This window comes from Carcharhinus amblyrhynchos, chromosome 11 (assembly GCF_965287045.1).
Source record: "Carcharhinus amblyrhynchos chromosome 11, sCarAmb.v2.hapA, whole genome shotgun sequence".
NCBI lineage: Eukaryota > Metazoa > Chordata > Chondrichthyes > Carcharhiniformes > Carcharhinidae > Carcharhinus > Carcharhinus amblyrhynchos.
Genome location: NC_137334.1, coordinates 21,571,375 through 21,592,486, shown reverse-complemented (window position 1 = coordinate 21,592,486; position 21,112 = coordinate 21,571,375). Strand labels below are relative to the sequence as shown.

Below are 21,112 nucleotides of genomic sequence, written 5' to 3'. Positions count from 1 at the left end.
ATACTTAAGGAAGTTTGGCACAATCCAAGAGAGTGCAGTCTATTTAATTGACATACCTGCAACTGAATTCAATATCTACACCCTTCAACAACTGCCCATTGTTGTAATAAAATGCACTACAGGGTAACAGTCTTGCTGCAGCAGTATTGTAGTCCCATGAGTTCTACCATTTGAGAACCAGAGCAACAAAACTTGTAAGTCATACATCATCCTAACATGGGCATATCCTACTCTTAGAAATATACTCCCAACACCATCAGGGGCACAATCTACATGAAGACTGTTCTGAGAGGTCCCACCACCACCACCTATTCAGGGTAACTAGGATTGAGGAGTAAATATAGCTTTTCTAGCATTGCTTACATCTTTAGAACAGAAAATATTCTTTTCAAACAATACGTTTATGACTGAGCTGGGAGCCGGAACACATGCTACTTGAGTCACCGAAGCCATTACAAGTCATAACCCATCCCACCTTTAGTTGCCATATCTATAGGATTCTCTCCATGGGCAAATTCACAACATGGCACAGGCAACCAACTTGGCAGGTTGCCCATGTGAAAACACAAGGGACTTTATCCGTAGACTTTGTTTTCCCTGTGGTTCATTGTCAATTGAAGTGCCCTAATATAGTCCGTTGTCAACTGAATCAAAAATTGGCGAGAGCAGAAATAACTTCTCATTTGTGGATGGTCATTATTCTTCACTGACACATTGTGTTGATTAATGTTGATACAAATAGGCAGAGTGTGCTCTGTACGTAAGAGGACCCCTATTTGCATATTACTAAAGGATGCATGCCTGAAACAGCTTGCTCATCTCAGTATGTTAGCTGCAAAGTAAAAGCCATTATAAATTTTTACAGTTACTGTGGACTTGGGAATGTAGGGAAGTGTCTGGTTATTACATGATTGACATGTGGACAGCTGCTCACTCCTCCTTTTATGTTTCTTAAGCACCAACAGGACTTGCTCGCATTGAAGCACCAACAAGAAATTTTAGAACAGCAACGTAAACTGGAGCAGCATCGTCAGGAGCAAGAGATGGAGAAACAGCATCGCGAACAGAAACTACTGCTGCTGAAGAATAAAGAGAAAGGAAAAGAAAGTAAGAGATACAAGTGTCCTTAGAAATCATCTAACCAGTAATTGTAGAGCAAATGCTGAATGTCTGTCAAGCACTGATGATAGCCAGCTAACTATACAGTAAAAAAAGTTACATTGATTCCAACAGAGTTAGAGTTGCAAGCCTAAAATCCTGCCTGTAAAATATTTAGGTATGATTAATTATTTGAAATGTCATTGGGAGTGAATTTGTTATTTGTGGTTCAAATGTATGTTTGGTGCAGAACATAATGTTCCCTGCAGTTGTCATGCCCTTTACCCTGCCAGTGAATTGATATTGCTGGTGTAGCATTGGAGATATTGGTAACAAACCAGATCAGTAGTTTTATCAGAGTGTTTTATAAATTCTGTCCTTATTACAATGTACTCTCAGTTGCTATGAAAATCAAGTGTACCTTGGTCTTGAGAGTGGATGTTGGGAACTTTGAGTCTCAAAGGACCTTGGAGCTTTTGTACACGCATAGACTTTGTGGGAGCTGGGGGTGTAACAGCAGGTTTCACATGTAGAGATCAGCATTTTTAGCTGCTTCCGTGCCAGAAGAAAAAAGTGCAAAAACTCAGTCAGGTGACTGGGAGCGGAGAGCCATCGAGAAGAAAAATCCCGGGCAGGGAGAGGCCCCAGTTCCAGCTCAATTACAAAGCAAAGAGCAGAGATACAGGATCCAGATAGGAAAAAGGCAGCAGGGAGTCTTAAGTGAAGAAGGCAGCCGAAGGTTGGTGACCCTGTGCTGTGGGCCACTGGGCCCAAATTACCCCTTTTGAAGCAGTTGTGTTCTGCTGAATGCAGCCAGAGAGCTGAAACTGTGTTCTTGTTGGTACTTGAATACGAGTGCGTACTTGAATACGAGTGCATACCTGGGAATCCAGAGGAACAGAATCTCGGGAGATGAGATTGAAACCCTGCAAGGTGGACTGTCATTCCAACTGTCTTGAGTTGAACAGACTTTTGGGAAGAACCCAAAAGTGACATATTTAAAGTTGAAGATTGGAATCCCTCATGAGAGAGAGAAAGAGACAGTTTGAGAGATTGACCGACTCCCAGTATTTACTGACGTCTGGGCGGGTTGTCAAGAAACCCATGAATTTTGTCTTGGTTGCAACTGCCATTTATTGTACGGAGTGGTGTTTTCAAGCACCCACAGTTTCTCTGTTGATTTACATGTGCTGCATATTAACCCTGGATGTTAAAGTACAAAAGTACAAGTCAATTGTTTTATCTTTCTGACCTTGTAAAATTATTTGTTTTTATTCAAAACCCACGGAATCTTATGACTTATTCACTGAACAAGTGTTTTGAATCTCAAACTTCGTCTCCTTTTAAAAAAAACGTTACTGACCAGATCTTACCAATAGCTTAGGACTCTGGACAAGGATCATAAGTACAATAAAGCAATACGGAGTATCGAGTGGGACTGATATATGAGGAGAGATTGACTAGGTTAGGATAGTTTTCATTGCAGTTCAGATGATTGTGGGGGATCTCATAGAAACTTATAAAACTCTAACAGGACTAGACAGGGTAGATGTTCCCGATGGTTGGAGTGCCCAGAACCAGGAGTCACAGTCTGGAGGAGATGAGGAGACATATCTTCACCCAAAGAGTGGTAGGCCGTGGAATTCATTACCACGGGAAGTAGCTGATGCCAGAACAGTGAATGTATTCAAAAAGTGGTGAGATATAGCACTTGGGGCGAATGAGATCAAAAGTTATGGGGAGAAAGCAGGATTAGGCTATTGAGTTGGACGATCCGCCATGATCGTGATGAATGCTGGAACAGACTTGAAGGGCCAAGTAGTCTCCCCCTGCTCCTATATTCTATATTCTATGTTCTATGTGGTTAGTATGACTTTTTTAGCAGAATACTCCAGTGTTCAGTAATTCAGCGTTTCAGCTTTTGTGAATCAAGACATTGCAGATTTGATTCTTTTTCAGGAGCGACTTATTCACCAAATGAACAACATTGACAGCTTTCCTTTGGTTTAATCAATAATACCAGAATACCTTATCTGTAGTTCACATGCATTCTGTTGTTAAAACTGAAGGTGATCTTTGAGTAGATTTATGAAAGATCATTGCAGTCTGAAATTGGAGAATAGGCGAACTGCTGTGTTTTTAACAGCAACCTCTTGGTACTGCCGTTTTAGTGAATATGTCTTGGGTGTGCAAGTTTGAATTAAAAACAGTAGATGGAAACACTAAGTTATAAGATTCTAATCAAGTTGACATAGCTTTTACATTTCATAGCTATCTTTACAGTAAATCTAAAAACAAAACACTCACTTGCTGAAGTATGTGCTTAAAATTACAAGGGTGTTTTTGTACAGTAGATTGAGTTACAAGTATATTCTGGCCATTGAATTTGGAACAGTTCTCCTCTTATCATAGAAATCATAGAACCCTACAGTGCAGAAAGAGGCCCTTCAGCCCATTGAGTCTGCACCGAACACAATCCCATCCAGGCCCTACCCCCATATTATACCTACTAATCCGCCTAACCTACACATCCCTGGACGCTAAGGGGCAATTTCTTAGCATGGCCAATCAACCTAACCCGCACATCTTTGGACTGTGGGAGGAAACCGGAATACCCGGAGGAAACCCACGCAGACATGAGGAGAATGTGCAAACTCCACACAGACAGTGACCCGAGCTGGGAATCGAACCCAGGACCCTGGAGCTGTGAAGCAGCAGTACTAACCACTGTGCTACCGTGCCGCCCAAAACATTAGCTGAGCTTCTGGATTAATGCTCTAGTGATAATACCACTAGGCTACCACCTCTCCTTATGTTAGTAGTTTATATCATAGTTAATCTGTAAGGTGCAAGTAAAGCATTTGAGCATGGCTAGAAAAATGACTTTTCTCTTGAATTCTGAATTTGTTCTTCTCTTTTTCTAGTTGGCTTTATTGCAACTTACAACTGATGGGAGTCCAAATCTCCTGAGCTGTCAGGATCCTACATTTGAAATGAGTTTGGCAGTTTTAATGATGCACTCCCTTGTGCTGTGAAGCCAGAGCATGAAACTGCCTATAATTTAACAGTCTCGGTTGGAGGTTACTATGATAGTTCTGTGGGAAATTAAATAGGCAGTTTTTTGGTGGCATAATAATAATAAGAGCCTTATGCTAAATTTGACTCTGCCCTTTCTACCCTCGGACTGCTTGTTATAAACATTTCACCCAAAGTGGAAAAATACTCTAATCCAGCAGCTTTAATAATTCCAGTCTTGATGAAAATAACATTTTTTAAAATTTATTTTTGAGTAGTAATTTGTATCCTCCTCTTTGGTTACATCTGAATATTTCCAATCACCCATGTTGTTGGCAGTTAGGTGCCTTTTGAGTGCTTTCTCTGAGTCAGAGTTGAGTTTCTTTACACTGTTGTTCATGTGATTTTTTTTTTCAGTGCAAGCCTTCCTTAATCTCACCTTGTTCTTCCCTTAATGAAAGAATGCAAGTATGTCTGCTTGTCTGATTGAAAGGACTTGATATATGGAGTGCTTCAAGCAGTAGTGACTACAAGTGACTGTTACAACAGCCTAGGAAGTTTTGATAGGCTTGTATGGCTGGAGGTCTTTACTGAAGAATGGGACTTGACTGAAATTGCCGTATGGGACTTGTCATATTCTCCGACCTAGAAACAGACAAAATTCAATTATGCATTATCCTTTCCAGTCTTCCATTACTTGTCTAGCAAGTTTGATAACATGGATCATTAAATCCTCCTCCACTGTTTTCTTTGTCCTCTGTGGAAACACCTTTGCTTCACTCTACCACTGGCTTCTCCCCTCACCCTTGTATAGGCATCACCCCTCACCCCTGTACAATCTTCACCCAATACTCTATACAGTCATAGAAACCTTACAGTCTTGGAGGTCATTCAGCCCATTGAGTCTACAGCGACTCTCTGACGTAGCATTTTACTCAGGCCCATCCCATTCTATCCCCAGAGCCCTTCACATTTCCCCACTAATCCCCCTAACCTACACATCTTTGGACACTAAGGACTCCTTAAGCCAAGTTTCCATTAAAGCAGTGATATTGTGTGTATCTACCTGTGCTCTGTATACCAGCTCCGCTGTACTCCTTGCATTTACACATATACCTTTTAACACTGCCAAATTCTTGTGCTGCTTTTGTCTTTCAGAGTCACTCTAATTCTGCATCTCACATTCCCTATTCTGAGATAGCTCTCAGGTCCCTAATCCACTGTCAATCTAGTTTAAATCCTCTACAACAGCACTAGCAAAACTCCCCGAAAGGATATTCTTCCCAGTCCTGTTCAGGTGTAGATCATCAGCTTGTACTGGTCTGAACCTTTCCTAGAGCCAGTCCCAGTGCCTCAAATCTGATGCCTTTGTTCCTACGCCAGCCTTCCAGCCGTGTGTTTAACACTCAGTTCTCCTGTTTCTATACTTGCTGGTACATGGGACTGGGAGTGATCCTGAGATTATTGCCTTAGAGGTTCTGTTTTTCACTCTCCTTCCTGGCATTCTAAAGTATGTTAAAGTTTATTTATTAGTCACAAGTATGGCTTACATTAACACTGCAATGAAATTACTGTGAAAATTCCGCTAGTTGCCACATACCTACTCTCTGGCTGATCATCCCCCTCCCTAAGAAGAATGTTTCACAGCTGTCCTGTGACATCCTTGACCCTGGCATAGGGAGGCAACGTACCTGCCTCGAGTCCTGCCTAAAACCACAGAAATGCCTTCTCATAGGCTCCTCACAACCTTTGACACCACCACCACCAATCCCTGTTAATACTATCATTAGCCTGATAAGATCTTTGTTGACGGGGCCCCTATCAGCCACCGTCCAAGCTGATTAAAAGTCCCGCCATCAAACTATCCATGGCGGAGATTACAGGATTCCACTCTGTGCTTTCCATTCCTCCAAATGGTCTCCCAGGTGCCTCCCTTCCTCCTCGCTACCAAAAAGTTTGTTTATTCATATCACAATTAGGCTTACATTAACACTGCAATGAAGTTACTGTGAAAATTCCCTAGTTGTCACACTGCAGCACCTGTTTGGGTTAACTGAGGGAGAATTTAGTGTGGCCAACGCACCTAACCTGCACATCTTTGAACTGTGGGAGGAAACTCACGCAGACATGGGGAAAATGTGCAAACTCCACAAAGACAGTGACCCAAGAACGGAATCGAACCCAGGTCCCTGATGCTGTGCCACCGTGCACCCCAACTAGCAGTAAAGTAATCCGCTGCTAATTCAACTGTCCATAACTCCCTCTTGAAGCATTCTTGCAATTTTCCACTGCCTTTAAAAGCCTGTGCAAAGTTGTTTTTGATCATTCCCTAACTCTCCAACTGTGTATTTATTTCTACTCTATGAAGTGACTTGGGACCTGTACTGCATTAGAGGAGCCATTGAAATATTTTATTTACTGCAGCTTTTATGATTCCAATTATTTATTTACTTTAATGTCAAAACCCACCCTCATTTTATATGTTAAACGCTGGCAGAATTTTGAGCCACCAGCAACTGCTGCATGCTGCTTTTGTAAAGCAAATGCCAGAATTTGTAAGGTTGCAGGATAATTTGATTCTTTGTCAGAAAGACAAAGCTTTCTTCTTTTGCAGCCATGTATCCCACAGGGATGGGGAGCTTAACCATCCTGTAACTAAATAAAGATGCACTGAGTGGCTTATTGCAATGTCTCATCTGTTACTTAGGGGGAAAGTATTACTGTATCTCTATTATGGTAACTTATTTCCCTCCTGATGCCTTCAGAATTTTTATAAAATGAGCATGAAATCTGTGCTGTAGGCTTCCAAAGGATAATAGCCTTGATCTACTTGATAAGCATCTAGAAATTTAAAGGATCCATTTATATTGTCATAACAATTCCAACTTTGAGGCCCTTTTCTGTGTGCCTTGCATCTGTTACCTGCCTATCTCCTATGCGCTATCCACCAAAGTCCCTAGTAACTCATGCTCCATGCTTTCCTTCTGTTGTTAACCTCTTTCACCTCCTCAGCTTTGCAGTGGGATGGTAGTGTTGGGAAGATAACGTTATTGTGGCCAGACTAGTAATCCAGACAACCAGGGTAATACTCTGGGTATCAGGGTTCAAAACCCACCGTGGCCGAGAGTGAAATTTGAATTCAATAAAAATCTGGAATTAAAAGATTGACCACTAGACCATTGTCAATTGTCGTTTTTAAAAAAAAAAACCCTTCTCGTTCACGAATATCCTTTAGGCAAGGAGATTTGCTGTCCTTACCCGGCCTGGCCTACATGTGACTCCAGAACCACAGCAATGTAATTGACTCTTTTGATTTGATTTATTACTGTCATATGTATTAGTATATAGTGAAAAGTATTGTTTCTGATGCACTATAACAACAAAGCATACCATTCATAGAGAAGGAAAGGAGAGAGTGCAGAATTTAGTGTTACAGCCATACCTAGCCTGTAAAGAAAGCTCAGCTTAGTGCGAGGTAGGTCCATTAAAAAGTCTGATGGCAGCAGGGAAGAAGCTGTTCTTGAATCAGTTGGTCCATGACTTCAGACTTTTGTATCTGTTCCTAACAGAAGAAGGTGGAAGAGGATATGTCTAGGGTGCGTGGAGTCCTTAATTATGCTGGCTGCTTTTCTGAAGCAGTGGGAAGTGTAGACAGAATCAGTTTGGGAGGTTGGTTTGAGTGATGGATTTGGCTTCATTCACAACCCTTTGTAGTTTCTCGCTGTCTTGGACAGAGCAGGAGCCGTACCAAGCTGTGATACAACCAGAAAGAATGCTTTCTATGGTGCATTTGTAAAACTTGGTGAGAGTCGTAGCCAACATACCAAATTTCCTTAGTTTTCTGAGAAAATAGAAGCATTGGTGGGCTTTCTTAACTATAGTGTCGGCACGAGGGGATCCAGGACACATTGTTTGTGATCTGGACGCCTAAAAGCTTGAAGTTGCCCTCAGGGATGGGCAATATGTGCTGGCCTTGCTAGCGATGCCCACATCCCATGAATGAATTTTTTTTTTAAAAAGGAGGTACAATGGGTGGGGGGAGGGGTGCAGCAGCCATTATTACCATCAGTGAAAGATTTTAGCACTTCACTGATAAATGTAGAATTGTCTAAAACATAGTGTTCACTACCACTGGAAGAATATTAAGAATAAAAAGAAGGGAAGGAAACTTAGGAGTATACAGGAGAGGTTTAAGCTGTTTACAAGTGGAATAGAGAGAGATGTACATCATAGAATTCTACAGTGCAGGAGGAGGCCATTTGGCTCATTGCGTCTGCACTGACCACAATCCCACCCAGGCCCTATCCCTGCTCAGTTACTCTGCCAATCTCTCTAACCTAATGGTTAATTTAGCATGTCCGAGCAACCTAACCTGCACACCTTTGGAGTGTGGGAGGAAACTGGAACACCCGAAGGAAACCCACGCAGACACGAGGAGAATGTGCAAACTCCACACAGACAGTGACCCAAGGCCGGAATTGAACCTGGGTCCCTGGCGCTGAGGCGGCAGCAGTACTAACCACTGTGCCACCATGCTATCCCAGCAAAATGCAAATCATCAAGCAAAAAGAGAGGATAAGTGACTGGATGAGCAAACAATGTGACAGATGATCAGAGTTGGAGACTGATAGCACAGACTGTTTAATACGAATGCTCATATTCTGTACAAGATAAAGAAAATAACTTCAAGAAGGTCATCATGTGATCGGAGTGCTTCATTCACATCACCACCAGACATTTCAGTTCCCTTTCATCCATGGCCTAAACTTCCCAATTTTCTCATGTGCCAGGAGATAGAGATGCTGAAAAAATTAGAATAGAAACTTTAGATAGATAGGAGATTTCCTCTTTTAACAAAGTATTTTAGAATTGAACAAGATGTTTCCTTTTATCTAAAAATAGCAAAGCAGTATGCCTAGTTTTGTGCAGTTGTGTCAAAGTTAGTCATGAGGCTGATCTTTCCCTTCCAATGTAGACTAAACTTAGAACGAATCTTGAGAATCGGAAGTGGTTGAGGCACTTGAAACTAGCATGAGTATTTATGTGATCAAGGTCAAAACTCCATACTTTTCTGAGACTTTTTCTCACGTCTCCCAACACAGAAAAGGAACTAAGTTATGTTAGAAAATTGGGGTCTGATTTCCTAAGAACAATATCTATCCATAAAGTGCGTATAAAATGTTTGGGAAGAGAAAACAAATTTAAGAATTTATTTTACATTCAATTAAGTATTTTTCTGGAAATAAAACTTGTGCAACACACACAGTTTTGCCGACCCAGCTATTAGCTATTTTCTAAGTGGCAGTTAAAGAGCAATATGGCAAATTTCCTCCAGATTCTTGCTTTCCTAAATTGCAACAATTACTCCCATTTTAACATAGCTGAAGAAGCAAGCAGAGGATGCATCTTAGCAAAGCCACAAAAAAAACTTGTGGTTATTATTGGCAGTAAGGGACAAGATATAGTGAAACAGGAAAAGAAATAGGAGACCTCGATTCAGGATGTCCAAAACGTAGGGGGTGTATCCACCTGGATGTTTTAACTGAGGCAGCATATCAGCTACAGTAACCTCATAGGGTATTAGATGAAAAGTCTGTGTCTTAACAAAAATGCAGGCTTTTGACGTTTTTCTACAACTGGACAGGTTGATGTCTCCTACAACTCCCAGGTGTAAACCAGATATTAGAGCTCTTAAATATGCAAATTAGGAGGTCCTGTTTTGGAGACTTGTTTGGGGTGAGTGAAATGGGCACCAAGTCTGTCCCCAAATGGGATTTCTCAGTGGTCCTCTGACAGCCAAACTCCCATTGTGTTTTTGTTCATGTACTGGCAGCATCACTGGTAATGCTAGCATTTGTTGCCTATTCCTCATTGTCTTTGGTGACGTAGAATCCTACAGTGCAGGAAGAGGCCATTTGGCCCATCGAGTCTGCAGTGATCACAGTTCTGCCCAGGCCCAATCAACCATAACCTTATGCATTTACACTAGCTAATCTCCCTGACATTAAGGGGCAATTTAGCATAGTCAATTCACCCAACGTGCACATCTTTGCTCTGTGGGAGGAAACCGGAATACCCAGAGGAAAGCCACGCAGATGTGGGGAGAATGTGCAAACTCCACATAGACAGTTACCCAAACTGGGAATTGAACTTGGATCCTTGGCGCTGAGGCAACAGTGCTAACCATTATGCCATTGGCTACAAGAGCAGGTCAGAGGCTAGGAATACCGCGGTGAGTAACTCGCCTCCTGACTCCCCAGAGCCTATCCACCATCCACAAGGCACAAGTCAGGAGTGTGCTGGAATACTCCCCACTTGCCTGGATGGCTGCAGTTCCAACAGCATTCAAGAAGCATCATGTCATCCAGGCCAAAGCAGCTGGCTTGATTGGCACCCCATCCACCACCGATGCTCAGTAGCAGCAATGTGTACTATCTACAAGATGTACTGCAGCAATTTACCCAAGATCCTCAGACAGCACCTTCCAAACCCACAACCACTTCCATCAAGAAGGACAAGAGCAGCAAATAAAATGGGAACACCGCCACCTGCAAGTTCCCCTCCAAACTACTCACCATCCTGACTTGGAAATTTTATCACCGTTCCTTCGCAGTCACTGGGTCAGAATCTTGGAATCCTTTCCTTAACGGCATTGTGGGCCAACCCACAGAACATGGACTGCAGCGATTCAAAAAGGCATCTCACCACCACCTTCTCAAGGGCACTAGGGACGGGCAATAAATGCTGGCCAACCAGCAATGCCCATGTCCCACGAATGAATTTTAAAAAAGTGTTGCCCGGAGTTCTTACCTTAAACTGATGCAGTCTGTGTAGGGTGGGTACACCCACAGTGCGGTTTGAGAGGGAGCTGTAGGATTTTGACCCAGCCACACTAAAAGAACGATAATAAGTATTCCAATACAGGCAGGGAATACCCAGAGGAAAGCCACACAGATGTGGCGAAAATGTGCAAATTCCACGTAGACAGTGACCCCAAACTGAACTTGGATCCTTCGCACTGAGGCAACAGTGCTAACCACTATGCCATTGGCTACAAGAGCCTGCTGCCCTTGTTCTTCTAGATCGTAGTGGTTGCAAGCTTAGAAGGTGCTGTTGAAGTAACCTATAGTACTTTTCATTAATGCACACAGCTGCATCTAGGCACCACTGTGGAGGAAATGAATGTTTAAAGTGGTCAGTGGGGGTGCCAGTCGAGCGGATTGTTTTGTCCTGGTATTGGTGAGCTGCTTGAATATTGTTAGATCTGTATTCATTTGGAAAAGTGGCAGGTATTCCATTGCATTGTTGTCATGTGACCTGTAGATGATGGACAGGCTTTCGGGAGTCAGGAGGTGAGTTCCTTGCCACGCAACTCCAATCTCTGACCTGCTCTTGTAGCCACGGTAACTGTATGGCTGATCCAGTTCACTTTCTGTTCATTGATGAGCTTCAGGGTACAGACGGGAGATTCTGTCATGGTAATACTATTGAATTTCAAGGGGACATGGTAAGCTTTTTTGTTGGAGTTGGACATTACCTGTAACTTGTGTGGCACATTTATTACTTGCCATTTATCTGCCCAAGCCTGAATGTTGTCCAGGGCTTGCTCCATGGGATGTAGACCGTTTCATTATTTGCGGGTGAAAGCAGAAAACTCTGGAAAGACGCTGCAGGTCAGGCAGCATCCGTGAAGAGAAAAAAATAGAGGCCCAGATTTTTGCTTCTGAGTTGGGTATGCAGAATCAGCACTGAGTTCAAATGACTCTCCTGAGTACAGGTTTCCCCCATATAAGAATCACATCTCAAACCCTTTCCCGTACTGATGAAAATAGGAATATGTGTGAAATGGGGAAATGATTTCCGGATCCAGGGTCCTGTGGCTTTTTAGATGAGGTATGAAGTTCCCTGCTGGCCACTACACCTTCAATATCATATGTTTCAATTTTGCTAACAAGCCTATTGTGTGATACTTGGGCAAAACCTGTTAGACATGATTTTACTTTATCCAGTGATTTCCAAACCTTTTCTCACTGTGACCCCATTTAAATGTTTCACACTTGGTGACCCCAGAGTAAAGGTTTGAGGAGGGTGTGGGTGAGAGAGTTAGTGAGTGGATGGGGTGGGCTGGGAGGTCAGGTATCTGGAGTGCAACTACACGAGTATGTACCATTTTGCAGGCTTTGTTGGTGTCAGCAGTCAGGCCTCTCGGCTTATATTAGCTCATAATCCAACACCAGAGAAAATCTCAAATACAGAGGGGTCTTGCAGCTGATTTTAGGGCTGTTGTATCTCAGTCTCTGCTTCACAGTTCCCATTGCTGCTTCAGAGCTCTGCTTGCTTGTTCCATGATCTCACTGGGCATGAAGAACAACAATTTAGGGAGCCTGTTCTTAACATACCATGTTTCTAGGGTTTTTAATGAGTTGCGAGGCCTCTAAATTCATGGTTCCATGGGAGGAGATGAGCTTGGTGATTGGGTGAATCTCTTATATTGAGCCTGTTGTGTGGACTGATTGTTCTTGGCAATACTTTCTGTAGATGGCTCTAATTCAAGTTCAGGGACTGAGAACATAATGGCTGTTGGCTGCAGGGTTATTACTCATATCTGTGAAGTAAACCAAAGCACCCATTTTGCTGGAGAAAATTGACTGCCTTGTTCTTAAATGTTTGATTCCTGTGATAACCTGGAACTTTGTGTTTCCTAGGTGCAGTAGCAAGCACAGAAGTGAAGTTGAGACTTCAAGAGTTTGTCCTAAATAAAAAGAAAGCCGCAGCGCATAGGGCAATAAACCATTCCATTCCAAATGACCCAAGATTTTGGTACGGGTAAGTATAGCTGATTAGCTGCAATAATGTGATGATGTGTTCAGTGACTTTTTTGGCCAATTTCATTTGTGGTATGCAGAGAGTCCAGCTGAATTATAGATCTGCAAACTAAATTACTGAAAAATTGACACACTACAGTTCTGCTTGCCTTGTACAAAATGCACATCCTCTCGCTGAACAAATATTGTCCATTTTTTTTCTCATTCTTTGCCTACTCTGGCCCTTTTTTTGTGAACTTCTTGTGAGGAAGAGGTTTGGGAGATAGGGGAATGGCAGATTCAGGACAGTGAGATTGAGGATGGATTTTAAAAGATTGGGACACATGCACACTTTCCTCAGTACACTTGCTTTTGCATAGCTTGATTTCTGCCTGCTTTCTTTTCCTTTCTCTTTTTATCTTTTCTGATCTACAAATTCTCAGATAGCAGAAGTGATTTCAAATGTCTGATGTTTGATCAGGATTGTTGGCAGATCTGGCACATTGTGACCAGTGATGGCCACAGAGCCAGCTAGCTTTACTAGAGGGATTCGGAACAGAATGAGGGGGGGGAAATAGAGGGAAAGCAAGTATGTGGGCAAACCCAACTTTGAAAACACACTTCAAAACTTTCTTCATGTGTCTGACAATAGCAGTGACTCCTGGGAAATGCCCCACATGACTAGCCTATAAAACCATGACCTGAACTTTGCAGAAACGGTCATTTAGCATTTAGTACTGGTATGAGTTGGTGGTAATAGAGATATGGATGAAGAAAGATTTATGGTAAGAGGCAGGATGAAATTTGAAGATGATTGAACAGGTTGGAGATGCGACATGATCTGGTATATGATCAAGTGCCGAATGGAACAGTGAAAGATGGCATTGAGTTTGGTCCTGAAAAATCGGATGCTCCCGATTTTATTTTTTTTGGAAGACTGAACCACAATTTGTTACTAATGTAAAATAATACTTGTCAGTATAAATTTACTAGGTTACTGTATATCTTTAATGTCAAATCAATCATGTTTGAAGGTATAAATATTTACATTTAAGTTGTTCCTGTGAGTTGTGTTAACACTTTTTGAATTCTGCTTTATTGGTTTTCTGTTTCAATGACAAGAAATATCTCTGCAATATAAGCAATGTTTAAAGTTAAAGGTCTGCTGATACTTGTATTAAAGCCTGGATGGACCTCGAGGCCTGTACGTATGAGATAGAGTTGGGCGCTCCAGTGGTTGAGATAATCTCATTCACGGAAATGCTAATTTCACTGCACGTCAGCGATTTTCGTTACCTTATACAACCTAGATGAATATTATGGGTTCTCCCATGGCATTGACAGATAAGAGTTAAGCCAAAAAAAAAAAATTCGCTGTTTTTGACAACGTTCTACATGGTAGGCTTGTAAAGAAGGTAAATTTACATGTGATATAAGGTAATTTAATAAAGTGGATTCAAAATTGGCTCAGTTGTAGGAGACAGAGGGTGATAGCAGAAGGCTGCTTTAGTGACTGGAGGCCAGTGTACAGTGGAATGCCACAGGGATCCATGTTGGGCCCCCTATTATTCATAATTTATATAAATTACATTGATGACTGTGGGCGGCAGGACTAGTAAGTTTTTAGTTGTTGCAAAGATTGATCGGGTGGTTAACAGTGAGGCGGAGTGTATTGGGCTACAAGAAGTTATAGACAGAATGGGCAGATAAGTGGCAGATGGAATTTAACCCTGAAAAGTGTGAGGTGCTATATTTTGCAAGGAGTACTTTGACAAGAAAGTATTCGATGATTGATATAACACTAGGAAGTTCTGTGAAACAAAGGGACCTTGATATATTTGTCCACAGATCTCTAAAAGCAGAAGGGCATGTTAGGATGGTGAAAAAGGCATATGGGACATTTGCCTTTATCAATCGAGGCATAGATTACAAAAGCAGGGAAGTCATGTTGGAGCTGTGTAGAACTTTGGTGAGACCACAGCTTGCGTATTGTGTGCCGTTCTGGTCACCATGTTATAGGGAGGGTGTGACTGCGCTGGAGAGGGTGCAGAGGAGATTCACCAGGATGCTGCCTGGGATGGAACATTTAAGTTATAAAGAGAGATTGGATAGGCTTGGGTTGTTTTCTCAGGAGCAGCAAGGACTGATGGGGTGACCTGATCGAGGTGTACAAGATCATGAGGGATGGAGTGGATAAGTAGCGGCTTTGTTCCCCTTAGTTGAAGGGTCAGTCGTGAGGGGACAATAGGTTCAAGTGATGGGCAGAAAGTTTAGGGGGGGATGTATGGAAAAGCACTTTTACCCAGAGGATGGGCACGGTCTGGAATGCACTGCCTGGGAGGGTGATCGAGGCGGGTTGCCTCACATCCTTTAAAAAGTATCTGGATGAGCACTTGGCACATCGTAACATTCAGGCTATGGGCTAAGTGCTGGCAGATGGGGTTAGTGGAAGTTCAGGTGTTTCTGTGTTGGTGTGGACTCGATGGGCCAAAGGGCCTCTTCTATGTGGTATGACTCTAGTTTACTGTTGTCTCATGTGACATTAGACCATGTTTCGATTTGGTCCAAAAAGTCCAAAGATATGCAAGTTAGCTGGATTGTCCATGGTAAACAGAGTCATAGAGGTTTACAGCATGGAAACAGGCCCTTTAGCCTAACTGGTCCATGCTGCTCTTTCTTTTTAAACCCTTAAGCTAACTGCAATTGCCCGCATTTGGCCCATATCCCTGTATGCAAAGGGATTATGGTGATTGGGCTGGGAGGGAGGGGAGGGTAAGATGCTGAATGGTATGGATTGATGGGCTGAATGGCCTCCTGCACTATAGGGATCCTATGGATTCTGTGGACTTGCGTAACTGATTGCAAATATGACATATACAAAGAACAAAAACAGCCCGGGAAACATGCCCAACGAGCCCGCGCCGCCATCTCAACATCACCAGTCCCCCTCTCCACCCACGACCCTTGTCTAATGTTTTATGGCCACCCAGATTATAAAGTCAGTATTGGCGGGATGGCTGGAAATTGATGTAATGTGCAAATTATCTTTTATTAAACACCACTTGGTCTTTGAACACAGTTTTAAGTTCAGAAATATCAGGAATATATCAGAGAGATGCAGTGGCTTAGTGTACCATTATTGCTCCCTAAAAGCTGACTACAAATAAAGCCCAACAAAAGTCTAGAAAGGCTCGTTGTGTACCCATGCACATCCAGCCCCACGTCCTCCTCTCTTGCCAAAATCCAGGGCACTGTTCGAAGTGAACTTAGCACTGTCCTATCTAGCTTCTGCTCAATGTCTGCTGTATTAACAATACTGGGGAAATTTGAGAATTCTGTATTTTATGTTACATAACTTTAAAAGATTAATTTTTATTGAAGTTTTACTAAAACTTCAGCAAACTGTAAATTTAAGGGAGTTGTTTTTTTCACTGTTGACCAAGACTTTGAACTGGTGAGATCATAAAAATATTTTCAATAAGTATTCACTTTCCTAATTGAAGTTTCTTTGTTTATGCTTTTCTTCAGAAATTAAGTCAATCGTAAAGTTTGGTGAAATGTTAACATATGTAAATAGATAGACCGTTGGGTAAATTAATCGCATTGTTCTGGTTGCTCAATCATTAAAACAAGATGTTTTCAGGAATATTAGGGCCTGGGGAAGGGGGTTGCAGGCAATACTAATCACCAGAGTCCATCTTCTGTGGGAGGGAGGCACTCATTGGCTAAGTACCCTGGTGTGTACCTATCCTCATTGCTTTTTCAGCAGTCTTTCAATCATTGGCTCAGTAGGAGGTGCTAGATTCTCCAGTCCCTCTTTTATATGTCTATCTCCTCGCGGAGTTTTGGACATTGTCAGGCTCTGTCCTGCTTTCCTCCCTGTCTGGAGGCTGCTGGGATGCAAGGTAGGTGCCTCTACTTTTACTTCACCTACTTCCCATGCCCTACTGAAGGTTTTTCTTGAGTGATACAGTTACCACCTTGGTTAACTTCACATCATGGAGTGTGTATGAGAGAGACAGACACACACACGGACTCTCACTCTGCTCAGTGTGGAGACGCGCGCATATGCGCGCGCGCACACACACACACACACACACACATCCAGCCCCGCTTGCCGAAAACACAGGCTAAAACGTTTTAAACTGTTTTCGGCAAGCGGGGCTGGGTGTGTGTGTGTGTCCCTCACTCAGGGGCACTTACTTTGCGCAGCAAGTTGTTTATGTTTCCTTCATATTTTAGTTTTTACATTTATAGTTAATTAAACCAGATCTCAGGCAGCTGCTGTGGGGTTTCTTGCTAAAGGGGGATGAGAGGCTCGCAAGAAGTCCGATTGCTTTTTGGAGGGTTGACAAAGGGGGTTATCTTTGCTTCGGTAGAAACAGGAAGTGTTAGCAATCTAGCAGCATCTGTGCAGAGAGAAACAGAGGTCAGTGATCCTTCGTCAGATCTAGTGCAAATCATGGACCTGAAGTACACTCCACAGCTGCGACCTGGCCTGCTGAGTACTTACAGCATTTTCTGTTTATATTTCAAATTTCCAGCAACCGCAGTACTTTGCTGTCCTATGATATGCCCTTGTTGGCCGCTTGTAAATGTGATTAGGTTCAGGGTAAATTGAGAAAATATTTCTGGCTCTATGCAAAGTGTAATTTTTGTGTTAACAAAACCCAGAAATAGCACATTATTGCAGGCCAGTTGGTTACTGATGACTTACTGAAAGGTTTTGCCTTTGATGATATGGGAGTACAGGATAGAGATAAAGAATCTGGTGAATTGGTGCGACAACAATATCTCTCCCTCCAATGTCAACAAAATAAAGCCCCCCCCCGCCACCCATGCCAACACTATAGTTAAGAAAGCCCACCAGTGCCTCTATTTTATTAGAAGACTAAAGAAATTTGGCATGTCAGCTATGACTCTCTCCAACTTTTATAGATGCACCCTAGAAAGTATTCTTCCTGGTTGTATCACAGCTTGGTATGGCTCCTGCTTTGCCCAAAACCAGAGAAGAAACTGCAAAGGGTCATGAACCAAGCTCAGTCCATCACTCGAACCAATCTCCCACCCATTGACTCTGTCTACATTTCCCTCTGCCTTGGAAAAGCAGCCAGCATAATTAAGAACCCCACACATCCTGGACATCTCTTCCATCTTCTTCCAACGGGAAAAAGATAAAAAGCCTGAGGAAATGTACCAACTGACTCAAGAACAGCTTTTTCCCTGCTGCCATCAGACTTTTGAATGGACCTTCCTCACATTAAGTTGATCTTTCTCTACACCCTAGCTGTGACTGTAGCACTATGTTCTGCAATCTTTCCTTTTGTATGTAAAAAAAAAAGTTTATTTAGCCACAAGTAAGGCTTACATTAACACTACAATGAAGTTACTGCAAAATTCCCTTAGCCGCCACACTCCGACGCCTGTTTGGGTCAATGCACCTAACCAGTACATCTTTCAGACTGTCGGAGGAAACCCTCGCACAGGGAGAACATGCAAACTCCACACAGACAGCAATCCAAGCTGGGAATCAAACCCACGTTCCTGGCGCTGTGAGGCTGCAGTGGTAACCACTGTGCCACCATGCTGCACTTTGTACAGGATGCTTTGTCTGTATAGCATACAAGAACCAATACTTTTCACAGTATACTAATGCATGTGACAAGAATAAATCAAATTAAATCATTTTTAAGCTTGGAAGTGAAACCAGGAAAAGTGAAACCTATGCCAATAGTGTTGGTGTTAGTTCAAGAGATTTGCATTTGTACGTGGGATTGTTGTTTGAGATGTTTGTGAAGTTCAAGTCTTTGAGCGTTGCTTCTGGATACTGCAAGAGGATAAACTCAAAGAATAAGAGCTCGTTGCATGTCAATGACTGAATTACATGTAATCGTTTGACAAAGTTGTGCTTGTAAAGTTCATCATACTGAAACCTGAGCTTTCGATGAACTTTATAAATAGAAGTATAGTGTACAAAAGTCCGTAACCTATACGAAACAGTTTGACCCCACTCCAATTATGGTTCCCAGTTCTGAGCACCCAAAGGATGTGAGGGGGAGGTTTATAGTCTTATGGGATGGAGTGTCTGAGGCAGGTCAGTACAATAATTACCCAGAAACTGGAAGTGGTTTCAATTCTCCTAACTTTTCTGGGTAACTATTGATGTAGCACAATCAGAACCATCTGAAGTTGTGATTTAAATCAGATAGCATTTTTGGATGATTTCCAAAGCAGCCTGCACAATCGCACTGTGGAAGTTTGAACTTCCCTGGCAATTGCCATGCACTCTTATGTGGGAGCAGTTGGTGGGAGGGAGTTTGTCATTATACAGCTCTAGAGCTCGGCCGATACAGTCCTTTTTGTCTTGCTGCTTCTGAGCATTATCATATTTGTAGATAAGATTGCTGTCAACTAGTTTTAATACCTATGCATTATTTTGGCAGGGTATTTTTTCACACAGGGAGTTATGATCTAAAACTCATAGATCATAGAACCGTACAGTGCAGAAGGAGACCATTCAACCCATTGAATCTGCACCGACCACAGTCCCACCCAGGCCCTTTCTCCATAACCCCATGCATTTACCCTAGCTAGTCCCCCGACACTAGGGTGCAATTTAGATGGCCAGTCAACTTAACCGGCACATTCTTGGACTGTGGAAGGAAACTGGAGCACCCAAAGGAAACCCACGCAGACAGTTATCCAAGCCAGCAATCAAGCCAAGGTTCCTGGTGCTGTGAGGGTATTGGAAAGAGATTCAAGCATAAGTTTCGAAAGGCAATTGAATGCTTACTTGAAAAAGAAAACTTTTGCACAGCGTGGGAGTGGCACAGCGGTTAGCACTGTTGCCTTACAGTGCCAGGGTCCTGGGTTTAATTCCGGCCTTGGGTGACTGTATGAAGTTTGTATTTTCTCCCCGTGTCTGCATGGGTTACCTCCGAGTGCTGTGGTTTCTTGCCACGCTCCAAAGTTGTGCAGGTTAGGTGGATTGGCCATGCTAAATTGCCCCTTAGTATTCTGGGATGTGTAGGTTAGATGAATTGGTGATGGCAAATGTGTGGAGTTATGGACATAGGGTGGAGGAAAGGCGCTGTGTAAGATGCTCTTTCGGAGAGTTAGGCCAGCTCCAACAACACTGAAGTAGCTCAACACTATCGAGGACAAAGCAGCCCGCATGATTGGCACTCTATCCACAAACGTTCACTTTCTCCACCACCGACACTCAGTAACAGCAGCGTGTACAATCTACAAGATGCACTGCAGCAATTCCCCAAAGATCCTTAGACAGCACCTTCCAAACCCACAATCATTTCCATCTAAAAGGACAAAGACAGCAGATAGATGTGAACACCATAATCTGCAAGTTCCTCTTCAAACCACTCACCACCCTGATTTGGAAATATATTGCCGTCCCTTTGCAGTCACTGGGTCAAAGTCCTGGAACTCCGTAACAGCATTGTGGGTCAACCCACGGGGACTGCAGCGATTCAAGAAGGCAGCTCACCACCACCTTAAGGGCAACCATGGATGGGTAATAAACGATAGCTAGCAACACCCACGATTGAATGAAAAAATCATCTCTGTTCCAACCACTTGTTAAACACATTAGAAGGTTTTTTTTTGGATTTGTTCCATTCTGATTGGTGTATTTATTAGCAATTCCTCCAGAGAACAGTGAACGTTCTGGTCTCATGATGGGGCTTTTCCACACATCAGGGCAAAAATGACAAACTTTGAAAATTAATGTCTTGACTTGTCATCCCTTCCTTAATTCTGTTGGTTGTGCCAATGCTCTGTGCCACAATGCAGTTCACTGAAAAATGGAAAACTAACAAAGAAAAAAAGAAGTTTCAGGTCTGTTGGGATTGTGGGAACAACTGGATATAGTTAGTTGTTAAATGCGCCATTACAGACATGATGTGTCGAATGACCTCCTCCTGGGTTGTATTATTCTAAGCTGATTATGACAATCAAACTCCCCAAGAAAGCAACAGCAATTTGCACAAATTTGTGCCTTCAATTTAATAAAAGTTAGATTGTTAATGCTAAAATACATATATAGATTCGTAAATGAATATCCAGAATCTAAATACTCCATATATTTTAGAGAAGACACTTATTATGGGAGGTTTCGTTTTTTAAAAAAAAATTCTAATTACTGATTTGGAAGCTGAACCACTAATTTGAGGCTATGT

General features: G+C 42.5%; 1 protein-coding gene across 12 annotated transcripts in view; it reads left to right on the top strand.

Annotated features, from left to right (window-relative positions):
• hdac4 (histone deacetylase 4) overlaps positions 1-21,112 on the top strand; it is a 399,164-nt gene that overhangs the window by 207,363 nt on the left and 170,689 nt on the right. For all 12 annotated transcript variants that reach the window (XM_080198750.1, XM_080198749.1, XM_080198751.1 and 9 more), the window contains 2 exons: positions 957-1,107; positions 12,819-12,939. In XM_080198750.1, coding sequence (XP_080054876.1) covers positions 957-1,107; positions 12,819-12,939 — 272 coding nt within the window. The remainder of the gene's footprint in view (positions 1-956; positions 1,108-12,818; positions 12,940-21,112) is intronic.